This window comes from Camarhynchus parvulus, chromosome 3, assembly GCF_901933205.1.
Source record: "Camarhynchus parvulus chromosome 3, STF_HiC, whole genome shotgun sequence".
Classification (NCBI taxonomy): domain Eukaryota; kingdom Metazoa; phylum Chordata; class Aves; order Passeriformes; family Thraupidae; genus Camarhynchus; species Camarhynchus parvulus.
This window is the reverse complement of record NC_044573.1, coordinates 68,846,685-68,871,324: the sequence shown is the minus strand read 5'-3', so window position 1 is coordinate 68,871,324 and position 24,640 is coordinate 68,846,685. Positions and strand designations below refer to the sequence as shown.

Below are 24,640 nucleotides of genomic sequence, written 5' to 3'. Positions count from 1 at the left end.
CTGCCATGCCTCCACCCAGGATCCACTCCTGAGAGGTGCCAGAGGACACTCCAGGCATGCCATCCTTTCCATGCATCCCAGGGGGTGTGGGCAGCTCCTGAGTGTGCCATTACTGCTGTCCCGCTGGAGGCCCTCACTCAGCTCGGCAGTGCGATCACTCCCTTCCCTGGCTTCAGTTAAAATGATGGACACACCTCAGCAAAGTTCGTTTTAGTGACATGGCTTTGCTGCTACAGAGCAGGAGAGACAGAGAGTGTCCAGGGGAGCAGCACCCTCCAGAGCACAGCGCTGTTGTCCAGTGGCGCTCTCCACCTGCCCACTGTGGTTTGTTTGGGGCAGAGGCATCAGGGCAGGCATCTACTGTAGCAGCAGCCCATGAGAACAGCATTTCACCATGGTATCAATTTTGTTACATATGACAACACAGCAATAGTAAACCAGAGCTGCAATTTCAGTACACAGCACCTGCTGAACCGTAAGATTCAAGTCTCCAAGGCACATGAGACAACACCACTAAAAGTGAATCTATCTACCTCAGTGGACTTCAAGATCGATACTCACATATACACAGCGCTCATCAGTGACTGAAATCTTGTTATGATAAAACCTGTAGAGGTCATGGCAACTTTAAATTACTGATTTTATTGCATGTGTTAAGATATGCAATAAAATTAAAAAATTTTAAAAAAGCTCTAGTTTGAAAGGAAATGAAAACATCTCTTTGCTCTAACATGCAAGCCTACTTCAAAAATGGCCTCTAGAAATTCCCTTAAATATTCTAGTAAAGATAAAAATACCTACATCTAATTTAACCGATTTTCATTACTGTTCTTGCCAAACAATAAAACAGAGTATCTGCAATTGCCTTTGATGTAATACAAGATTATTTGTTGTGAAATGCTGGCAGCTATTATCTTGGCTCATGCCGACTTTAGAAAATATGTGCACAGTGACTTCTGATGGAGAAGAATGCGGGGCTACACTCCTACCACTCCAGGACAAAACTCAGAAGAAAGGACACATCATAAATTCGGAAAGAAGCACTCTGTAAACCTCTTTGGGCTTGGAAACAATAGGTTTGACATGAAAATATTAATGATGTAGACAACATTGTAATGAATACCTCTAACAGGACCTTGGCTAGGAACCTCTGGAAGCATTTAGAAAGCCTGCAGTAAGATGTGCCTAGAGCTCCTGGTAATGACACGTGACAGTGTTCTATTAAGCACTCACAAAAAAAAATAGTTCCTCCTTGAGCATTTCTAGAAACTTCTATCAGAGCTTACAGGTGTCATAATGATGCTACTGCTGAAACCCACCAGGACTAACAACTCTTGTGCCTTCTCCCTCCTTTTAAAGAGGTGAGAAAGTCATAGTATTTACATTAGTCACATATTAATATCACCAAATGCCTAGGGTACATAAATCTAGTGAAATTCTTACCTCAGATGATTTTGAGTTTTCATAATATATCCCTTGAACTAAGTCACCAATAGCACTTGAAATGAGTTCCACAACCTGTAAAAGAAAAGGAGAAAAAGTCTTACATCTTTAATTATCACCAAATTGACTAACAAAGCTACTGCCAGATTTCCAGAGAGATAAGAAAGCTAAATGTGAAAGACTTCAGGATTTACTGAGATATATTCTGTGATATGTCTCCGCTAAAACCTCTACTACAGGAACTCTTCTATCAAAGTTTTAAGTCAATATAAATGAAAAACAAGACTTGTTTTTCCTACAGTGTGAACTATAGAGTGTATTCTCACAAGGACATTCACAGAACTAATAAATCCCAGTTCATGAATATGAGACAGTACCTCATCTGGGCTTTGTTTTGTTTTGTTTTTTTCCTGCCAAGTAAATACTTCACAATATCTCTCCTTGGGAGCTGTTAAAATTCTAATCTTCGTGGTTAATACAGAAAAGTCAGAATCCATAGAAAGGTAACCTTTCAAACGTGATCATTTGGTATTCAGGTGCCCTGGGAATGCACTGTGGATGTATTTAGTGCATGGCCTGAGGCTCAGCTGTACCACATACACTGAAAGTCTGCAACACGGGAATGTTTAAATCAGATTTATCAATCTGTATTATCTTCAGGGTGCAGGCTTTTTATTTTATTCAAGCGAAGCCTAAAAATCTGAACTTTATCCAGAATGTAAAACAAGTAGTCCACAGTCTCCCTGGAACTACTGTAAAATTTGAAGTTGTGCACACGAACTGTCTTAATTGGAACAAAATACTCAGATTTATTGTAAAATTAAATGCAGGCATTTCAAATAAGCACACCTTAAGGCTACCTCTGGTTGCTCACAAAGTTTTAATTTCTTGAATGTTTAATTTCTTATGCATATGAGTCTGTATCTGATTCCTCTTTTTGCTTCCTAAAATTCAATGTAGCTCTTATTGAATTAAAAGATTTCGTTTCAATTTTTATCATTCTTGTAACTGAAGACAAGAAGTCAAATGATAAAAGCCCTAACGGAAAGATATTCTAACATTTAGGCATGCTTTATTTGATAATAAAACCACATTTGTATGCTAGTTTTGAGTACTAGCAGAAAGGTTGTGTTTTCTTTTTTTTAAACACTAGTTCATATACATATTCATATACACACAGCAAGCGCTAACTTTAGAAATGGTGCTGATTAAAAGTCATATTTTTTCTTGCAATGCATCTGGGTTAATTTGCAAGACCTACAAAAACAGCCTGAAAAAAAAATCACATTGCCCTTTAGGAAACTAGACACCGAAGAAATATTGTAGCAATATGAGCTTTGAAGGAACTGAAAGGACAATGATCCTACAGTGTTACCAGATGTGTTGAGTTATTTAAGGGGGGGTACAGAGAAAATGAGGGGCTCTTTTTTTTTTTTAACAACAACCCTCACCCCACCACCACCACCCCCCCCCTTTTTTTTTAAGGTATCAGATAAGCCTTATTCCCAAATCCAGGAGGACTGAGTATCGCCAATAGGTCTATGAAAGTCTGTAACTAAATGCCCAGGATCAGATTGTATTACAGTTTATACAAGCAACATCCCAAGATTCTTCTGATGGCTAGGACACATAATACAGATCAATCACTCACTCAAAAATGTTATGGTTTGTGAAATGGTCTGAGCTCAGAGACCTACATGGGTAATACGAAGAGGAATTTACAAAGACACAGAGTCCTACTCTAAATGTCAAAGTGATAGTATGAACTTTTAACAATGCAGCTGGCTCTGGATAACTAGACCTTTTCCTCTCTTGCCTGAAACTCTAGACTGAGCAGGACCCTGTTTTGGGGTTTCTTTTTTCCACCTCTCTTCCCTCTTTTTAGTGCAACTCTACTCTCCAAGGCAATTTTAACTGGCTTAACACAAGCTTGGTGAAATATTTGTGAACAATTGTATCTCTTCCTCTAAGAGTTTATAAAACATCTCAGGAGAATGACACAACAACTATTTAAAAGAATCTTTATTATGTTAAATACCATTTAGTCACATATTAAGCATTGTATGTTAGTGAGAATTGAGAATTTAGTATTAATATTACCCCTCTTATTTCCAAATATATATAAAAATACTTTTAAGGTAAATGTGAGGCTATACAGATCACTACCAGGAATGAAATTCCATGTTCAAGAGCACAGTGGGATGCTTGCATGAGGCTCTGTTACCTCACCAACCCTTAATCTGATCTATGAAAAGTATCTCCTGCTTAACATCAGTGGCCTGGGGTCCTGAGCACTGGGGAAAGAAATGAGAAACGAGGAAACCAGGCAATTTTCCTCTGCATCCCAAAACAACAGAGGAAGAAAAATTATTACAGATTCAGTAGTATTCATGAAATGATACAGTGTCTAGCTCTTATGTAGCACTTTTCATCAGAAAATTTGAAAGCAATCAACATCTCCTGTTAAATTTATTCCCTACTGTTTTATGTAAGGGGAAAATGGCAACAGTGAACTGATTTTCCAGAAAATCATGCAGTCTGCCAGCGTAAGAGCAGCAAAAACTATCTGAGCTGTCTTCATTCTCATTGCTGCCTCTCTGCCTGACCAGAGCTGACGTTTCTGATATGTAAGTCTGAGGAGAGAGGAAGTTAGATGAAAAATGAAGTGCTCTCAACTGCTTCTCTTCTCATTTGACAGTTCAGCTCTATTTTAAAAAAGTTCAGAGATCAGGGAAGAGAAGAAAGAATTGCCAGAATTAGTGCTTGAAAACAGCAAATCCAAAAGATACCAAAGGCAGCCTATTCATAATCTCTCTTCCCACTGTGTTCCACTCCTCAACAGGTTTTTGAGGAGCCTGGTTCCTTGGGATGAGCAGGAGCAACCACACATTGAAGGAAAACAAACTTCCATTGTATTTTTATTTTCCACTCCACATCAGCATCTTCCAAAGTGCTGTTTTCTGCTCCTCCAGTATCCCCATGACTGGGTATTGCCCAGGGGATGACCCATTACTTGCAGGTGACAAATGCGCATGCAAGTGATTCCACATCCTTTAAACACATTTTGCAATAGTTCTGAAATGTCTTTTTTTTTTTTTCCTAAGATGGAATTACTTCAACACTTTTTGTAGGGATGTGATCTCTTCTGCTTTTAAAAAGCCAACACAAAGGCCATCAGTTTCAGTTGAATACAGGGAAAAGAGATGGATTGTTAGAGCTAAAATCTCTCCTGCTATTTAGGCAGACTAAGTGGATAACATGGTGTAAATTCTGGACACAACCATTTGATTGCTCATTCCACAGCAATGTAGAACACATGCTCTGACCTCTCCAAGTCATTCAAATATAAAATAGTCCAAAAGGCTATGCTGTGTTTCAGTCCCAGAAGAGCTCTGTAGGGTTAAAGAGCAGAAATTTGGTGAAATTTAATTTACCCTTTTCTGGTGTAGTAACTTGTTTATCAAAAAGGCACAGCTTTAGCCCTTCAAGACTCTTTAATTTTACTTTGAGTCTAATTACTCAAGCTCAAAATTTCTATTACTTGAAGAAGTAAATTAAAAATGTGGGTAATTCACTTAGTTCAGAAAATTACTCAGGAAATCCAATCAATCACTTAATGAATGTCCTCCTTCATTTTCCTGAAATCAGAATTTCATCTTGTTTCCTGAGGACTTATCCATAAGAGTTCAAAATTCCCAAAGCATCACACATGGTGTCACATGGGGCACATGTTCACTGTTGCAGCTACAGCAGGGCAGTTCATGACTCAGTTGACTGTCAAGGAAGATTCAACTCTGTCCAGAGAAAAAGAGGTGTATTTTAATGGAAGTGAAACTCTATGCTAGAAGGAATGCAGGGCAATCACAGAAGACATTTTGGTACAATACTTTCTCCAGAGTTAAAAGACATAATTCAGACTCTATCAAGCACAGTAAAAAGAATGGATTCCGAGCCCCACTCATCCTTCACAAGGTTTTTAAACAACCTGGATGAAAAGACAACATTGGTGCCAATTCAGCAATGCAAGCACTTCATTCTCTTCACTTATCTTCAAAATACTGTGTGTAAAGTTTACTGCAACATAACACAAAACTTAGGGTTTTTTCCCTGGTTTTCCTTCTGGTTTACAAAAGGAATGAATCTGAGCTCCATTCAAAGAATGGTAATTTTATTTTAAATTCAACAGCTGAAATTGAATTGATTACACTGTTTCAGAGTAGTAATGTGGTGTCTCTCCAGACTCTACCGGATATTTTCAATGGAAACATCACAGAAAGGATGAAGGTCTTGTGGGAAGACAGGAAGCAGCACTAGGAAAAACACAGCAATGGATATAACTTTGTTTTTCATCCCTCACAATTTCTATTTGACAAACTTCCGTAGCTTTGCCAAATTCCTTCCGAGAAGGACCACAAGTAATTCCTTCCATCCTTATGTTGAAACAATATCCTTTCCTCACACATCTGCTATTGGCAGATCCTAATCCTTGCTGCTGATGCGTAGATTTGAAAATGTAGCAGGACTTCTCCACAGAAATAAAGAAGAAAATTAGATAGTCAGGAACCATTAAATATACAGACAAAAATTCCTTCAGCTTGCACTTCCCTCCCCAAAGAAGCACTAGTTTGAGAAATACTCCACACTCAAAAATTCCGCAGAAACTGACCCAAACCATTGCAACACTAGGAAGCTAAAGCCAAAACTCAGCAAAGAGCTGATTTTGGATTTTGATTGTTCAATAATGCCTTTAAAAAAAAGGGGGGGAGAGGGGAGTGAAAACTCTAAGGAGTTCCAAGCACAGTGAAATTCAATTTTCTTTCCTGGCAATCTCCTCAAACATCAGTAGTTATACAGGTAACCGAACGTGCTGGCCTACAGAATGTTTTTTTAAATCTAATGTTTACTGAATCCTATTGGATTTATTGTTTGAAATCATCTTGAGCTTTACTGTCTTTTGGATCTGGCTCTCTCTTCTTAGTGAACACACAAGAAGGACAGTGATTTGCCTTTCTAGCATGCTTTAAGTAGTCTTGGAAAACACAGTTATGGCTTTCTTCATTCTGTTAATGATGAATTAGTAGCAAACTACAATATAACAATACAGTGTAAACATATCATCCAACCCTACTACTTGTTAAAAAGGTGCTTCTAAGACACTAAAAATAATCAGCAGCTGTCAATTTGAAAATTGCTAATATTGTTAAATATCTACCTTAAGGTCAGTCTGCCTCAGGGATTTTCACCAGTGTTAAGTTACCCTTTTTATGCTGATGCAGCACTATCTACAGAATTGGACTTCACCAATGTAAAGACTTTTAGTGCATAATTCAGTCATTTTCCTTAAGGACAACAGAACCAACAGAAGAAATATAATTTTCTTTGTCTACTTCCGCATGATACCTTACACAGTTTCTTAATATCTTTGCAGATCCACAGCAGCAGATCCTTGCACTAAAGTACTGAACAACTGTTGCTGAGTGACCCAGGTTAGAGAAATACTTGATTGCTGATGGGTAATTTAATTACAATTTTGTTCTACATAAAACAGTGAACAAAGAAGGCATAACGACTACAGGGTTCTGTAGATATAAACACCTCCCCATCCATAAGTGGTGCAGGAGAGCATGGTTATAAAATGCTGCTCCCAGTCATGCTGCTGCAGACCACCATTAAACTGGGATATGCTCACAGAGGAATTGAGGATTCAAGTGAATAACACAAATTGTATCTGCAAGTAGCATTTACTATTTCGAACAGTCTGTACCTGAATAAATGTGAATCAGAAGTATGACCATTTAGCATCTGACAGAAGAAATCAACTTAATGAAGCTGCAGATGTTTGTTAAACTAAAAAATCAACAACCCCCTTCACCAGGGGTAGCAGCAATCAGACCCTAGACTCCAAGTGAAATGCTGTTGAATTTCAAAACACTGATACTAACAAGCAGATACAGTCCATTGAGAAATTCAATATTCTTGCTAGCCAACAAGAAGTCAAATACATCAGCATTTTGATTAAAAATACAATTAACTCATTTATATTACTGCTAAAATTTTATGCATTTTACCATATTATTACACTGAAACCACTCCAGATGTTAAAGCACTTTTACAAAAAATGCTACCATGGAAAGGTTCATTTTAAAGACAAACTTTACAGCAGTGAAAAAAGAAGGGAAGATATATAATCAATTGCCCTACTTATATGGCACATTGATTTTAGCCTTTCCTGCAGTACAATGGGTATAAACACCTGATGAGAAGGAAAGCAGAAGAGGGAACCAAATTCTCCTCAACAGTGCCCATTGACAGGATGAGGCAACAGGCACAAATGAAAACATGAAATGCAACCTGGATACAGGAAAACAGTCTATTGTGAGGGCATCCAACAATGGATGCCCAAAGGGGTTGCAAAGTCTCCATTTTGGGAGATATTTAAAACCTGTCTGGACATAGTCCTGGGCAACTGTCTCTAGCTGACCCTGCTTGAACAAGGGCTTTGGACTGCAAATCTCGAGAGATCCCTGTCAACCTCAACCACTCTGTGACACCAGCAGCTTCTGGAGGAGGATCACAGCTGATTTTACATATTTACATCTGCAGGACCAATAACAACTTTCCTCACCTTTGAAATAATACAGTCAAGGTGACAAATACACTCTTAGGTAAGAGTTAGGTTTACTGATTGTACTAGGAATAGATTTCCCTATTATAAATAGCTACATTCTTGGGAGACTAAGAAAGGCTATGCAGACTAGTCTCAGACTCTTATTACTATTGCTAACAGCTTTCAGTTGCAACCAAATTGTGACAAAAATATATTTTCACTTTTTAAAAGTGTATTGTCTGTTGAAGCCATACTCCAGATGTACAGCTGATACCAGCCACTATAACCTCCAGTCCTGTAAAACTATATATTAACTGCCTTGTCATGAAAATCCACCTCTAGAACCAAATACCCCTCACATCCAAAGATGAAAGTTAGTATATATTAAATACTCACACACAAAAAGGTCTGTTTCAGCTAATACTGGGACAGCATTTCACCCAATACAGATCTAATTGCTTTTTATCCTCCTACACACTCTCAATAGGAATCTTACCATGTTTGAGAAACAGATTTCAAATAAAGCCATGAAAACAAAACTTAGGATCTTCCATTTCTTCAGTCATAAAGAGAATGAAGCTGACATTGCAAATATAATTTCTGGAGGTCATCACCTTAGAATGATAGAATCATTAGGTTAGAAAAGATCTTTAAGATCATCAAGTCCAAACTAAGCCCAGGACTGTCAAGTCCACTGCTAAGCCATGTCTCTAAGTGTCACATTTACACATCTTTTAAAGACCTCCATGCATGGTGACTCAACCCTGTGCAGCCTCTTCCAGTGCTTTTGTTGAAGAAATTTCACTGGTACTTTCATTTCATATACCTGTTCTGTGAAAATTCTTTTTAATTTTATAATTTGTGTAAGGGATAAAGCTATTTAGCAATGAATTCCTCCATGATGATTATTTACAGCTGTGAAAGAAAAAGCTGTAACAAACATCTCTGTTTGAGAAATGCAGGCAGTGTCAATATCTATTGTAATTTAGTGGTGAATGAAGTAGCAGAACTGCTGGCTCTTGAGAGCCCTTTCCCACAGTATGCATCTCATGCAGAATATAACATCACATACTCAGAAATTTCCATTGCTTCAATTTCTTAGAATAAATTTTGTTTTCTTTTAAATATCTCTTTGCTACTATTCTGGCATTGATCTTGGATACAAATTCTTGTCAACAGTCACAGATAGACTAAATCTAGACACTTTTTAATGTTTGTCTTAAATCTTTCAAAGGGAATTTCTCTGAAAAGTGAGGGTGTTTTACTTCAGAAAAAGGAAAAAACTTTTATTCCAAAATTTGGCTTTAACACCCAATTAAATTTAGATGTATATATATACAAGTGTATATATATATATACACAGAGATAGAAACACACACATATACATATTTAATATGCACATATATATCTCAAGCCTGTAAATATTTCTGACTCTTGAAGTATTTGTGTTCACCACTAGACAACTGCCAACTCAGTGCTGTACATTAAGGGAGCAAATGTAAGAGGAACAGACCCCAACTACCCAGAACTCATTAGTGATTGCCTTGAGAAGTTGAATGACCTTTGACTTTCATCAGATTCAGCCTTTCTTCAGTTGTTTTAGTTTTTATCTTCATTGATGTTTAGTCATCTCTGAAAAGCCCTCTCTTTCATGTAAATGGCATATCTGTATTTTCCAGACCATTCTGTTAATTATGAGGCAAACAGCAGTTCTATAAGACAAAGAATTACTAAACCAGGTGTTAGAAGTAGCTGTGCAGTTTATCTCCGAGGAAGACAATATTTACCTGTAATAATGACAGGTATTTGGTTAATGAACTCAAGATGAACTCAAGCAGTAAACATTGACTTCGGTCTGCTGGGCAGACCAGAAAAGCAGAAGGACATGTCTGATTGCTACTATGAGGAAGGTGAATTCAGATGTAACTTGAGGAGATTGTTAGTGAGATGAATCAGAGGCAGGAATATTGCATGGACTTTGTGCAAATTGGTGTAAAGATCTTTGGTAGGCCACTGAAAATTCACCAGAACTGAATGGAAAACTTTCTGAGACCGTCAGTCGCTTGGTCAATGCGACATTGAGGCAGAATCTCAAACATTCACAACTCTGTTCTCAACAGCACCATGCCTTGATGCTTTAAAAATATTCTTGCAGTATGTTTTTGGGAAAGACTTTAATCTAGATTTGATGATACAACCACACCTATGATGACATATTCTGCTATCAGTCTCAGCTTTAGTCTTTCCATGTTCCGCAGCAATCATTCTGCTACAAGGTACTGTTTGTAAGACACAGACATCCATGAGGGAAGTGGCAGAAATCACTCTTTCTTTTTAGAACTATTTTTTCATGCAGAAGTGGGAGGACAGAAAACAGATTGAAATCTAAACATAAAAATTTCCAGTAGTGCCATGGCCAAGAATCAGAGAAATATACTCTTTCCATGCAGTCATATACCAACCCCCATGGAGACTAACTTTGGGAAAGCTTAACACAAGCTCTAGCTTTAAAAACCAGTACAGGTGCAAAAGGCCACTAAGGTAAAGGATAAATCTATTTGAGGAATGCACTGATTAGGAATGAAGGCAAAGTTAAGCAGTTTTAATCTCAAAACTGGCATTCATTGCAATGCAACAGGACTCTTACTGATCTAAAAGGAGACTGTTTCTAACATTATCACAATTACACATTAAGTCTAATTTTTCGAATTTTAATTGAATTAATAAGTTAATAAGCCGTGTCACCTAATCCTCTAATTTAACTTCTCTAAAAGATTACTTTTCAAAAATATAACCACAGCCATTAAGGTAATGAAATTTTACAAATATTCAATTATATTACTGGTTATACATAGCAAATGTTAAATAGAAAAAATCCTGTGGAATATTCAGAAAACAGAATGCTTCATTCGCTCAGGTGTTATTTGAGGGGCTACTTCTTGAGAACAATGGCAAAAGATGTACTTGCCAAGAAACTGTTCCACAGACAGAAGCATCAAAAGAGACAGTGAGAAGAGTACAATGCAGTAATTAGGAGACTCACTAGCATCATTCAACAGTTTTATTGTCATCATCAATATCATAAAAGCTGTTGTCTCTAATGACAGCAGAAATGCTAGACAAAAGTTTTACAGCAGTAGTGTGGGAAACATTTGATTACCAGGTACTGATTCCAATGGATTTTAAGCTTTTATCTCTAACACACAAGATTTTTTTCTCCCACTAATGCTTCAATACTTTCACCAACTATAACAAAAATTGCCTTTTTCCTACTAAAGGAATTTCACATGGTTGTCAATAAAACTTCAGTAAATAAATCTTATTAAAAATTCAGTGTTTGAGAACATTTGGAAGAAAAACCAATACATGTCTATTAAATGAACATAAAGTTTGTTTCAATTACCATCTCTTTTATGTTTACTTTACAGTAAATGAAATCTAATTTTACCTCTCAAAGGGTATGTAAATTAGTACATTTTGGTGCCATCGAAATAAAATAATTGTAACAAATAACACTTTTCTTCGTTATGGTTCATACATAATTATCAATTATTCTGCATTTCTCAGTACTTAAGAGTGTGCTTGCATTCTCCAATAAAAGCTATGCTAAGTTGTATGACAATATTCAGTATCTCAATATTTTAATATTAGGAACTGCTTATTCAGGGTTACCTAAGGAAGAGCTTTATTATGTAATAATTCAGTCATGTTAGCTATGTTGCCCTGTGTCATCTCCCATTAGTTAAAGGGTTCAAAAACATTAGACTTCTTTCTTGGTTTTCTTCTCCCCCCACCCCCCAGCATCCAGACAAAGCAGCATTCCTTAAGTGTACTTTTCCATAAATCAGTTCAGAGCTCTTTAAACTCACTTGCATTTTTCAGCAGTGTCTGGTTTTTAGACACGCCCCTGTGGCATTCTAAAATACTAAATTAAAACAAAAATACTCAACAATATAGATACTATCTTGTCCCGTACATCATCATCAAACAGTGCTGCAGGGGAAGGTACACCAAAACAGACATGATAAACTGCTTCAGAAAAGCTCTTTAATTAGCTCTCTACATAAAAATCTGAAGGTTTTTTTTCTTCTTTTTTTTCCCCTCAACAAGACAACATAATTATCAAACTTTATAAACTGTCTCTTAATCTGATTTGATCTAATCTGATCTCTGCTTCTCCCCAAATTCCTGTCACCCAGCTGCTCTGTAAACTGATCATTTTAAAGATACTCATCTCCAACAGCAGTTTGTATTGGGAAGAAAAAGAAAGTCAATATGTGAGCAAAAGACAAAGAGTTAAAAACAATTAAAAAGTATATAAAAGATTCAAAACGGTTTTATCACCAGCTTCAGTTTTCTATATGAACACTGTAACTGGGAGCAAGCACATTACTTCTGGTACTCCATGATTTTTTCATCCTGCCTTGTCTGATCAATAAAGCTACTGAATACCAGTAGGAAAATTCAGGTTATAAAGTTCTCTGGTTATGTTATGTAAAATATAATAAAAATATATGCTGTAAATACACTTAGCAGATATTTATGGTTCAAATCTTCCACCAAAGATAACAAAGAAGAATCTCTCTTTCAAAAGAACTTTCATTGCTCTGAACTCATTTCCACTACATTTAAGAAGGAGGACCTTCTACTTACCTCAAACAAAATGCACTGTTCTGAGGGATGGTAATTTGAATCTATTACAAGCCAATAGCTGCTAATGGTTGCCTTTACACTGGCAACTATTAACATTTAGTTTCGATTTTAAAAGGGTATTTCTTGGCAGATTCATGATGGGTTTTTTTTTTTCACATTTATGCTCTTCTCTTGACATCATTCAGGGAAAGAAAAAGTCTGATACAAGTAACACTTTGTTAAATGACATGTAAAAATTAAAATTGTAAATTCTAACCTGGCTTGTTTGTCAATGCTCAAAAATGTCAATTTACTTCAAAGGAGCAACTGGCATAATTTCACAAAGAGTATATTATCAAAATCCTTCACTGGACACCAAGGTTGCTTAAGTTCCAAACTGAACCTTCCCCACAGGACCACAATTGATGCTACAGAAGTAGAAACCACAGTTCATAATAAACAGTTCTTATCCGAAATGCAGGGCACCTTCAGGTGGTTGCAACAGGAAGACACAGGAGGACTTAAATTAGTAACTTATTGATGTTTATGTAAACACAAGGCTTATTTGATAAACAGCACACTTATGCCTTTAGGAATAGATAAACTTAGCATAAGGAAATGGATCCATTACATAAGTACTACATCTGTGCTACTGTTTATTTATGAACAAATAATACTTAATAAAACAATGCTCTACAATGTGGTCTTCTGGCAGAGCTCTACATTGACAGACAAGATTCTTAAATCCAGCTCCAAGCTTTCAGCCTGTAGATTTTGAAGTGTTTCTGTGAAGAGTTCAATCATTTCAAGAAGAAGGTACTGAATTACAGTGGGAAAAATTGAGTCAATTCTTAAGATTTCAGTAAGAACCACAGAGAACACTACCATACCACATATTTCATGGTTTTGGGATAGGCTTTTTCTTCCTATGGGGAGGTTTATTTTTTTTGTTTTCTGTATGTTGGGTTTTGGTGGTTTTGTTTTGGTTGTTTGGCTGGTTTGTGGGTTTTCTTTCTTTAAATACAAAGGGATGCCCTCTTATCAGTTTATGAGGTTGCAAGAAATGCATTTGCAAATTATTTTACCATTTTCTAGGCATTGCACTAAAATGCACCATTTCAGCCTTCTGAAGTTCTATGCATCACTCTCTTTAGAGTATAAGAGCATCAAAACTGGTTTTAATTATGCCTTTTAAGCATCTCCTCTATAGTTTTGTAAGACAGCTGATGATTCAGATGCTCAAGGAAGCAGCAGCTTTAATGCTGTGACAGACTTCTTCCAACTTCTCTGTTACAAACACTGAAAAAGCACATTATTTGATAATATTGTGGTCAGTATCCACACATCACTTGTAGTAAAATGCCCATATCCCACATCCATGTGACAGGTGACAAAAATGACAATTAATGGTTGTTACTTTTGCTATGTTTGCATCTGAATGCCAGCCTGAAAATATTATAGAAAGTGGGGGTTACTTAAGCAGAAATCAAAGACAAAACTAACACTTTTTGCTATCAAAGAGGGACTTTTATTCAAAAGATTTGCTTTTAGCAGTTTCATCCCCACATCCTTGGCTAGGCAAAGCAAGACAACAAATGTTAAAGACATACTGTCTTCAGATGGCAATGAAGAACCACTCATTAAACAGATCGTTTTACACTTCTTAATAATTTATTAGCACATTTATTTAAAACTGCTTATGGTCACATATCCCACAGGATAGCTGGGAGGTACCCTATTTTGTTAGGCAAACATAATTTACTTTTCCATCACTCCCACACCTACATGTTTACAATGACTTCCACATATATATTACATGTATCTTATCATGATCCTAGTATTGGAGCATTGCAGCCTCAAAATGAGAAAACCTATCAAAATAACCCTGTCATCCCATATAAACACACCCCAATCCAATAAGTCAGCACATCACCACACATTACTGCATTGTTAGTTAAGCAGCAAAACACAAGCATGCCCTTCCTTGCCAAAGGTTCACCATTACACTGCTGATATAACAACTACGAAAAGATCTCAAACCAATTCATCTTTGGGCTCAATTCTGTTCTAAAATCCATGAATTAACAATAAACAATCTGCTACAGGATGCAGTTCTGAAGTAAGGTTTTATCCACATAATTTTCAATCAACAACATAATTTATCATTGCAATCAGCAGGCCAAGAGCCACCATCCAAAAGGTTAGCTTTTATAAGGTGATCAAAAAGTACAAAAGAAGTGTTAACACATCTGATCTGATCAATCTAATGCTTTGTACTGTAAAGGCTTTTGAAGAAATTAGTGTTCATTTTCAACTGTTTTTATTAACTTAAAAGATGTAGGACTTTGCCATGATTACAAAAATGTAGCACTCACATGCATCTGCCCTTCAATATTTTTAGCCTCAGTTGATACCAACTTTGAATTCATAATTAATGTGCCATGATTTCACAATGCAGAAAATGGGAATGCTTTCTTCTGAATTGTTAAGTGTTCAAAAACCAAAATTTGCAATGATTCTGTAATAGCACAACAGCAGAATTTACCTTACAGGAGGCTTTCCAACTGACAATTAAAGCAATCTAGAGTCCTTGTATCTCAGAGATCAAAAACCATAAAACCCAAAACACCACCCCAAAACGTTCTTTGGCATAACTTTAGCAAACTAATGAGAGATATGAGCACTAGTTTAAAAGAAAATCCCAAAAACACAAACCCTGAGCCTTGATTCTTGTTAACATCATTACGGTAATATTCTATAACAGTAGCAAGAAGAAGAAAATTACTATGAATTAACAACAACAATTCCTATATTTAATGTTATTTAAAAATCAAAGTGTTACCTAAGGCAATTACCTTGCAGCCTTTTAATATCTACAGGGAAAAGCCTAAGGGAAAATAATTGACTTTGCTAATTTTACCCTTGGCAATTATAAAATAGCTCTGCATTTCATTATGACTACAGAATTTCACGTCTAATTGTCAGCCCCGAGAGAAGCAGAGAGATAAATGCATCATACACAAGCTCAGACATGAATTTAAGAGACAATAAAATTATCCTGGTAGCAAGGAGTTCAGTTATGTTAAAACCCCCTTTAATTTAAATTCTGGTCTACACAATAGCTATGCATGTCTATGGAGGTTATGGCTACCATGGTCAGTACCATGCATGATAAAATGCTGCTCATTTCATTAGCCAATTTGCTAAATGCCAGCAAAAAAAGCAGTACTGTGATTTTTACTTTCTACATCAAAGAACACAAAACATTATGAAGGAAAAAAGTCACAGTTATTTCACACTGCTAAAAAACAGATGCCAGATTTGAAAATTCATCATTTACAAAAGAATAAATACAGTATGTTTAAATCATTGCACCTGTCAAGAGATTTCTATAGCTTGTATTTCAATTTTTCTAACTTTGCTAGTAGGGTTAGACGTATGAAAAAGAATAATTTACTAAGTCAATCAGTTTCCATAATGGCATCCCACTTATCGTATGTAGAAGCTATGAAAGTATTTAGATGTCAGAAAAATGAAAAAAAGTGCTAAAATGTTTTGGCAGAATTTTCCAACATGTAGTATAATGATTGCTTTAAAAAAAAAAGTATTTCTTTGCACTTGTGCTTCATTTCACTGTAGGCTTGTTTCCTGGCAAGTCTTCAGGGATTATACATTCCTGCTGCAATACTTAATGATGTACTAAACGCAGAGTAATAGTTGCTACATTTTGTAAAAGTTTCCTCTTATGTTGAAACAGAAAATTGATGTAGGGTTAAATCCTTTGGTCTGCCTTGAGAAACTTACAGAGTACTAAAAAAAACCAACTGATACAAATTAATAATAATTACTAAAATCAATTACATCCCATTTCAGTGATGGTGTGCACTATTTATTTCTTTTCCTAATACTTACTACAAGTTAGCACCATAATGGCTTAACCTACTATTCCAGTAGATTGACATCTAATTTTCTGTCTCTTCTCTTGAATCTCAGCTCTGTGTTAGAAAATGACACCACTTCTGAAAGAAACTGTCATACTTATGATCAAAGGAGCACAGAAATACTCTACTACCACAAGGAGATTTAGCATGAGAATCTAAAAAAAATAGACTACTGAGGCTGACAATTACAACGATGCTGATTATTGACAATTGCACATGACAAACATTTATTTTACATTACAACATGGCAGCAATCTTCAAATGTATGAAAAGCACCTCTGCAAAACATACTGTTTCCTGTTTCCATTGGAATGGCACACCTAGCTCTTCAGCCATTCATGCAGGTGCTACTAGGCTGGCACAGGGATGCCCAGGAATCCCTCTCCACCACTGGAGGTTTTAAGAACAAGCTAGATAAATGTGGATCAAGAATGATTTTGTGTAGCTGATTCTATCTGGCAAAAAGAAGAACTGACTAGAGAGAGGATCTCTTAATGTCTCTATCAGTCTCATTTTCTAAGATAATACATATACTCAACTTGTTTCTCATCAAAAACATTTCCCTGTAAAGTTTCAAACAGTTTGGCTGAGCAGTTGGATTGCAGTTGTCCTTTAGAAGCCAGTACATACGCATTAGTAGGGCAATCCAATATTCAGGCACATTCAAATCCCTAACAACATTAAAAGCAAAAAGTCATCTGAGACAAAGCAGTAAAGCCTTTTGCTCCCCAAATTATCTAAGACAGAAAACCCCTCACAAAGCACAAAGTAAAAAAAAAAAAAAAAAAAAAAAACCCCAGACCAAACATGTCTTCAGCTGGGAGTTGTACAATACCAGAGGTGTTGCAGCCTGACATGTCACGAATATCCCTTAAACTCACCAAAACTGACCACCCATCCATTACTTCAGTGCTTCAGAATGTATACTAAAGACATCATCACAGTAATTCCATAGGAGACAAACACATTCACAGCAACAGCAGACTGCCAAATTGACAGCTATAACGGTAAGGCTGCTGATTTTTAAATGATGCTCCATATATACATACATAACTGCTGATTTTTTAGGGGGTCTCTCTTTCAAAACACTTGCTAATATTTACTTGCTTTGGCAGTAGAGGAATTTTTCTTTTTTACCTTGGTATTCTGCAACTGTGCAAGGCTGGTGCAAGCATTTGCTAGAAGAAAATCTCCACTCAAAACAGCCATTTTATTCCCAAACTGCATATCCTTCAGAGGGCCATCGCAGGACTTGAGCTCGCCAATGTTTACTATGCCACGATGCACCAGAAAGGCAGTATGGATCAGCTCCGTGATCTCAGCCAGACTTCTTTGACTGAAAGAAAGAAAGAAAAAGCACAATTATGTTTGATGCTATGAATAGAACAGAAATTCTTAGTGAAAATAAACAAACAACCATATGTGATAAACAGGTATTTTATTAATTATCATGTAGCTCTTCTATGTACTTCTAGAAGCCACAACCAGGAGGTGTCAAACACAGAGAACTGTCACTAAGTATTTCCAGGCAAACCACAGGTACCACAGGCTCCACTTGGGAGAATGCTGCCCTTTGTTTGAATTTTTTCACAAAATAAAGCAAAATAATCAATATAGTCCTCACGGTGCTTTCTTTTTTCTGTTTTGTCTACCAGAAGCTTGAGGGACACTGACATGAAGAAAATGCCAAGCAGAAAGTAATGATGGAAAGAAACAAAGGACATATCAGCAGGGGAGTCCTGAGCAAGCCAATCCAAACAATGTAAGAATGCTGCAGTCAATGACTGCTCAAATTAGAGTTAAATTAATAACAGAATACCTTGCAGTTCAATACTACCAAAGGGGATGGGTTCAGGCAGGAGAGGAAAAACAGCTGAATGTTTTAGAACTGTGTACTAATGGTATTTCACTGGTGGTTTTAGTCAGAAGCAAAGGTGACTATCTAGCAAAGGGGCCAATTTTATTGGATAGGTTTACAAATCACTTCTTACTCCAACACATAGCATGATACATTCTCAGTTTAGGGGTTACAAATCCCTGTGAGAGGCTTATCACAGAGATTATTCCATAGAGGCTTGCTCTCTATTTTAATTTTTTTTGGAAAAGGTAAGAAAAGAGTCATTAGCACAGCCCTCTCCTCCCCCCTTCTCCCACAATTCAATCCTGTAGCCCTCAACAGTGACTGTCACTCCAAGAAGCCCAGAGACGTCACCTTAGCTCAGAACGACAATGGGGTGCTGAACAGACAAAATAACTGAGCAGAGGCAAAGGGAGGGGGAAACAGAGCAATGCACCAGAGTATCCTTTTAATGCTAGATACACACAGGACTCATTCTTACAAAATCTTCAGCACATTCACATCTTCTCTGACTCAAGCAGTTCCCTTTCTGCGATGGAGGTTTCACATATGAGCAAAATGCAATCCATGCCCTCAATTAAACAGATGACTAAAGGCCTTAAAGTTCTAATTAATTACAACATAGTACAAAGGTGTGTTATGTTCTCTGTGCTTACTCAGAAGTGGCCAAGCACTGATTCATTGAGTAACCAAAGTGATCCATACCTTCATGTACAAAGATACCAGCTGGTACATGCTCAAGTTAGATTCTGCCTCAGTACTAGCACAGCGCTGAGCAAATTAATTCTGTTTGCTCTGGACGGTGCACATGTGTTCCAACTGCCCCAAACCATATTAATCTAATGCAACCTTCTGCCCCAAATATATGTGACCTGTGAACAGTCTCACTGTTTCAGGGCAGTGGTTGGTGCCAATTAGCAAGAGAGAAGAGATGGGATGGTCATACGGCCTGGGCAGCACACAAAAGGCAGAGGGAGAGGATAAATAGAGGTTCCCAATGTATTCTGCCGAGCACAAAAAAACCCCTGAGCTGTTTTAAAAGCTGCCTTTATAATTCACAAATTGTTGTCTCCATGCAGACAAAAACAATTCAAAAGCCAAACAGTCATTCTCCATGTAGACAACAAATCTGAAGGTTGAGGCTGCTTTTCAAAGATGTGAGGAAGAAACTCTCACAACCCAGTCGCGGTATTGTAATCACACTTGGCTCGGCTCTAACAAAGGGTTAATAAATTTTCAAGCTCGGAGAAAAAGACTAACAAGACATCCCGATACTCCTGCTGTCATTGTCAGGGCAGCCCTTGGAGGAAATGTCCATATCAATTCGGTTTATCAGATGGACAGCTGATCAACATTAAACAGACTTGCTCTGGGCAGATTGAGCCGAGCTACCTGTTATGAATAGCAATGAGAGCCCTCTGCTCCCGCTGCCGAGCTCTGCCATTTCCGCCTGCCGCAGATCCCAGGACATATGGGGATCCCTAGTGACGAGCACATAAAGCTGCAGCTAACTCAGGCGACGGCTCATTTCCCCCAGCTGAAAGCAGGCATTAATATCCTGAGGAGACCAGGCCCGCCTCTGTGACCCCCAACTATTGAAGCAAAACAACGACTGTCCTATTTCTTCATTTAATAAGCTCTTAATGAAGGAAATCAAAATCCCCTCTTTGACTTCAGCATCACTCTTCATGAAAAGGTTACACAAATACATCAGTGTCATGCTTTCCACATGCTCAGGATCTGGATGTTTTCATTTCTTTTCCTATAATCCGTTTGTTCTTCAAATACTATTCACATTATTTGTGCTAACAAGAATCATATTAGGCAGATAATCTATGCCTAATTCTGATCTTACATACTGCTTTTCCACTCTCCCTAGCAGACTGAAAATACAAGAATCAATGCTATTGCAGAAATCCCAGGCAATGCATTTTTTACTGCTTTTTGTGATAATCCCTAGAATACTCAGGCACAATAACAAGTGCACCATGCCACAGATACAGGAGGATCCTTGACATGACTTTGTAAAGGCCAGTATCCAACAAATAAACACTGCTGTTATGAAGTTGCTGCTAAATGGCTGAAGAAATACTATAAACAGCTTTCTCCATCTGAATACAATTCAGTGATTAAATAATTTCATATTTGAAAGCAGCCAATCCCAACATACAAAAATAAAAAATGTTTTAGCAATACTGGACTTAGAAAGAGGGCAATGGGATGACAAAATCTGACTGCCTCCATCCTGTTTTCACTCCAGAGCCCACAGACACAAAAAAAATAAGTGGCTGCCGCAAGAATTACCTGTTCTTACCTTGGTACAAGGTTGTACTGAGAAAACAGTCAACGTTTCTAAACACACAAAGTTCCTAAATGGAAGCGTGCTATGAATGAGGAAAGCCTTATCACCAAATGCTAACACACTTCCACACCTTTCACCTGTGAAGTAAGAATTCCCTGCAAACCACCACCAAAGTTCCTAATTTCAAGTCCTACTCTAAAAAGAAATAATAGGATTCTGTAAAACATATGATAAAAGAGACACATTAAATAGTACAGTTGTATTGAACTTGAGTTAGTATACCTTTCATTATCAGCTAACCATCAGAACTATACCAGGCTTCTCAAGGGATAACAGGCTATGCAAAAAAATATTTAATAATTTAAAATGTCTCATTTTAAGCATAATATTTCACAGAAATGGGCCAAAGACTTAAATTAGCCACTAAAAACCATATTTGAAAATTTTTGAGGCAACTACAATGAACAAAGATAATGAAACTGATAGATCAAAAATTCTTTAAGAACTCTTATCATTGAAGCTTTGAATTAAAGTGATGAACAGTACACACCCAAGATTTGAACATTTTCTTTGTGATTGTCAATTCAATAGTTTCCCTTCAATACAAAAAGAATTGATTTGGATGAAAAGCCTTATATTCAGGACTTGAAATTTTTTTTAAAAGCATCCATTCCATTTCAGTGACAACTATAATAATCTTTATATATACATACCTATGAATTTGAAATAAAAAGAAATAGTGTCTTTAATGGAAAATTAAATATGAAAAAGCATTAACTAAAGAATTAAAATAATAATTTAAGGTACTGACTATATATTTAGGCAGCACTTAGTATCTGATTTTACCTTTTTTGTGAACGACGAACAGAAAGAAAAGTTCTATGAAGACAAGGAGGTGCTTAAACTACATTCATGTTGATCCTGTATGCTCTGGGTACTAGCTGGTGCTGCACCAAGATAGTTCACTTAGTTACACAGTGAGAAAGGGCAGTGGTTTTTACAGTTCTTTTTCCCATTCACCTGTCAAAGTCAATGCCATGGCTAATAAACCATGACTAGAAGAACAATGCATAGCGAGTAACAAATAGCATCATAGTGATGGACAGTCTCATTCCCATCTTCTGTGTATGGTGTCTTTTACAAGAAATTAAATGGCAGTGGGCAGGTGTTCAGGCCAGTCAGTATGTATGGCAGATGCTGTCATTTCACTAACAGGGAAAATTTTCAGGGTAAAGCAGCAGATTTGAGCAGAAGACCAAATATTCACTGCATTCCCATGAGTGATGTATCTGTTAACCAGCAGAAAACATCTACCAACTCCTATCCTTTAACAAGCCTAGAGACCAAGACTTCTGCAGTTCCTTCTGTCTTGGTCTTAAGATGTAGGAGTATCTTCCACCTGAGGGATAAATCAAGTTGAAAGACATCAAATCTATGAAGTTTGTTGAATATGCTGTTTAATTGCATTCCTAGCAATCACTTTATTTTTAAACTGGCTACATATCCTACCTCTTTCATCTCCTTCCTTTCCTAGTATCACAAAGCTTTTTAAGTAAAATTTCTACCAATGCTCCTTCATGTATTTTTCTTTATTTATTTTTGAAAATATCTTACATTTTCACACTCTGTCACCACCATCACTGATTATTGCTTAGGTTCTTTTCCATAGCTTGTCCTAGCAAGATCTTCCCTCAGCCCATTATAGGATTTGAAAATGTTTTCTGATTTTTAGTGGGCAGATATTCTCTTGAACTTGGCAAGCCAGTTCCCCTAAGCATTGTAGGTGGTTGGCAGTGGAGAGTGAAAAGCATGACTGGAAGTCAGGGTCCTGTTCCTTTCCTTAGTGCAGGAATTTTGAAGAAGGGTTTTCACAGGTCTTGGCTTCATTGTTAGGGGTACCACAGAACAACCAATTCCCACTTAGTACTCCACACAGCAACACTCAAGTGAAACAACTTGTATCAGCTTCTGAGTAGTGCCACTGATGTGCCAACACAGCCACCACTGTGTCACCACAGCACAGCCAGGAGCCCTCCAGCCTGGGAGCCAGCTACCTGTACCAGACTGCAAGAATCCACGCTTGCACCATCATCCCCAGCAAAACAAAGCCCTAACTGCTGAACTTGTGTCTGCCTTACTCCTATAATCAGCATCAGTGGCCAAAGAATGGTGATCACAACCTACAGCACATTGTCCTTGGGTTGGATGGCCTCATCACAGCAACTCCCCTTTCAAGTCACACAGCCTAAAAGAAAAATAATCCCAGCCCAGAAACAAAAGCATCAATTATGGAGAATAGGTGAGAGAATCTAGATAAAGACCTGGTAAAGGTCACTACCTCAAACTCAGTTTAAAAGGAAAAAGTGTTATTCTGAAAAGCCAGAAGGAAAACACCACCAGAATCACTAAGTCAAACGGATGTTTTCCAGTTCCCAGAGGCAGGCACGCAGGCTGGGACCAATAAAGAAGGGAATATCAAGAGTAAACCGGCTCAGTAAGAAGTACCTGGCTACTGCAAGATCCAGAAACCAGGGACAATGCAGCTAGGTGAACAATGAGGAGCAGATGGACTGGGCTGACATGGTTAAGAATCAGATGCACTTGCTGTACAGACAAATTTTGTCATGTTGGGACTTTATTAGCCAGAAGGATACAAAGGACATTCTGCAAGGGACAGGTATTAAAAGAACAGTGAGATGTGGTGGCAGGCCTAGGTATGTTTTTTAATCCCCACAAACCAGGACATGTGAAACTTAAATAGCTTTGATCTTACTTCAGTTATTACAGATTTCATAAGCACTACAAACTGTTAAAAAGGGAGATATCAATTACTTTTCCTGTTCTCAGAGATCCTTCCTACACTCCTAGAGAAGAAACAGACTCGAGACATGAGCCAGTACTTATGTAAGTATTGTTAAAAAAATAGCTTTACAGCTTAGGTTTTATGGCTTTTTTATTTTTTAAAGGAAGGATGGCTAGCTTAACCTAACTGATCCAACCAAAGGAAAAACCATGAGTGTTCACCTAAAGATAGAAAGAAAAAATTAGTAAGTTATCTGGAAAAAGACTTCTTGGATTACTTGAACATTGATGCCAAAAATCAATAATAAAATTTAGAGCTACTAATTTATAAGCATATTGTCAAACTTATAAGATCACATATCATAATCACATTTTAAAATCAGTGATTATCCCTATGGGAAGAATCACATTTCCAAAATGAAGTAAAGCTGTCAAATGCACTATTGTGTTTTTATAAAGCGATTATCAAGATTTAAACTTCTAATAAAAGGCAGGTTGAAATTCCAGTTGGTATCTGCTTTAGACTATATGAACAGCTATGCAGACTATATTAAGTACTTCATCAAGCAACAGCACAAGCTAAGATGTTTACTTCTCCAAAGACCTACTTCTCTCATTTTGTAAAAAATAATGATGCAGATATTCAGTGTTCAGTATGCTCTTGCAATAATGCATATTGGCAATACGTAGGTATATTGACAATGTACTGAAACTAGGTTGAATTTCTAAAAGGGATTTTGCTAGCTCAAGAAATGTTGCATTTAACCTGAATTCTCTATAGTAAAGATTCAACTTGCTATAAAGACCTCATATCAGAAAAATTTAGGTACAAGTGAATGTGAGTCCAATACATGTGTTATATGAAAACAATATAATCTAAATCAGTGTACAAACATTCTTTACAAATATGACAGATAAGATTCACAGGCATATATTATACATGAGCAATATTTTCAATGATAAAACAGGCTGAATCAGTTAGATAAATTAAAAAGAAAAATGTGAATACTTTTTGGAAACTCCTTATGAATATTTCTATGTGACCAAAGAGCCAT

The 24,640-nt window shown here is 37.0% G+C and overlaps 1 protein-coding gene across 1 annotated transcript in view; it reads right to left on the bottom strand.

The window, feature by feature from the left end:
- The window catches only part of PDSS2 (decaprenyl diphosphate synthase subunit 2), a 111,709-nt gene that overhangs the window by 25,238 nt on the left and 61,831 nt on the right, over positions 1-24,640 (bottom strand). Inside the window, exons 3-4 of the mRNA XM_030944692.1 lie at positions 17,761-17,959; positions 1,444-1,518 (exon numbers count right to left, since the gene is read on the bottom strand). Of these exons, the coding sequence (XP_030800552.1) occupies positions 1,444-1,518; positions 17,761-17,959 (274 nt within the window). The remainder of the gene's footprint in view (positions 1-1,443; positions 1,519-17,760; positions 17,960-24,640) is intronic.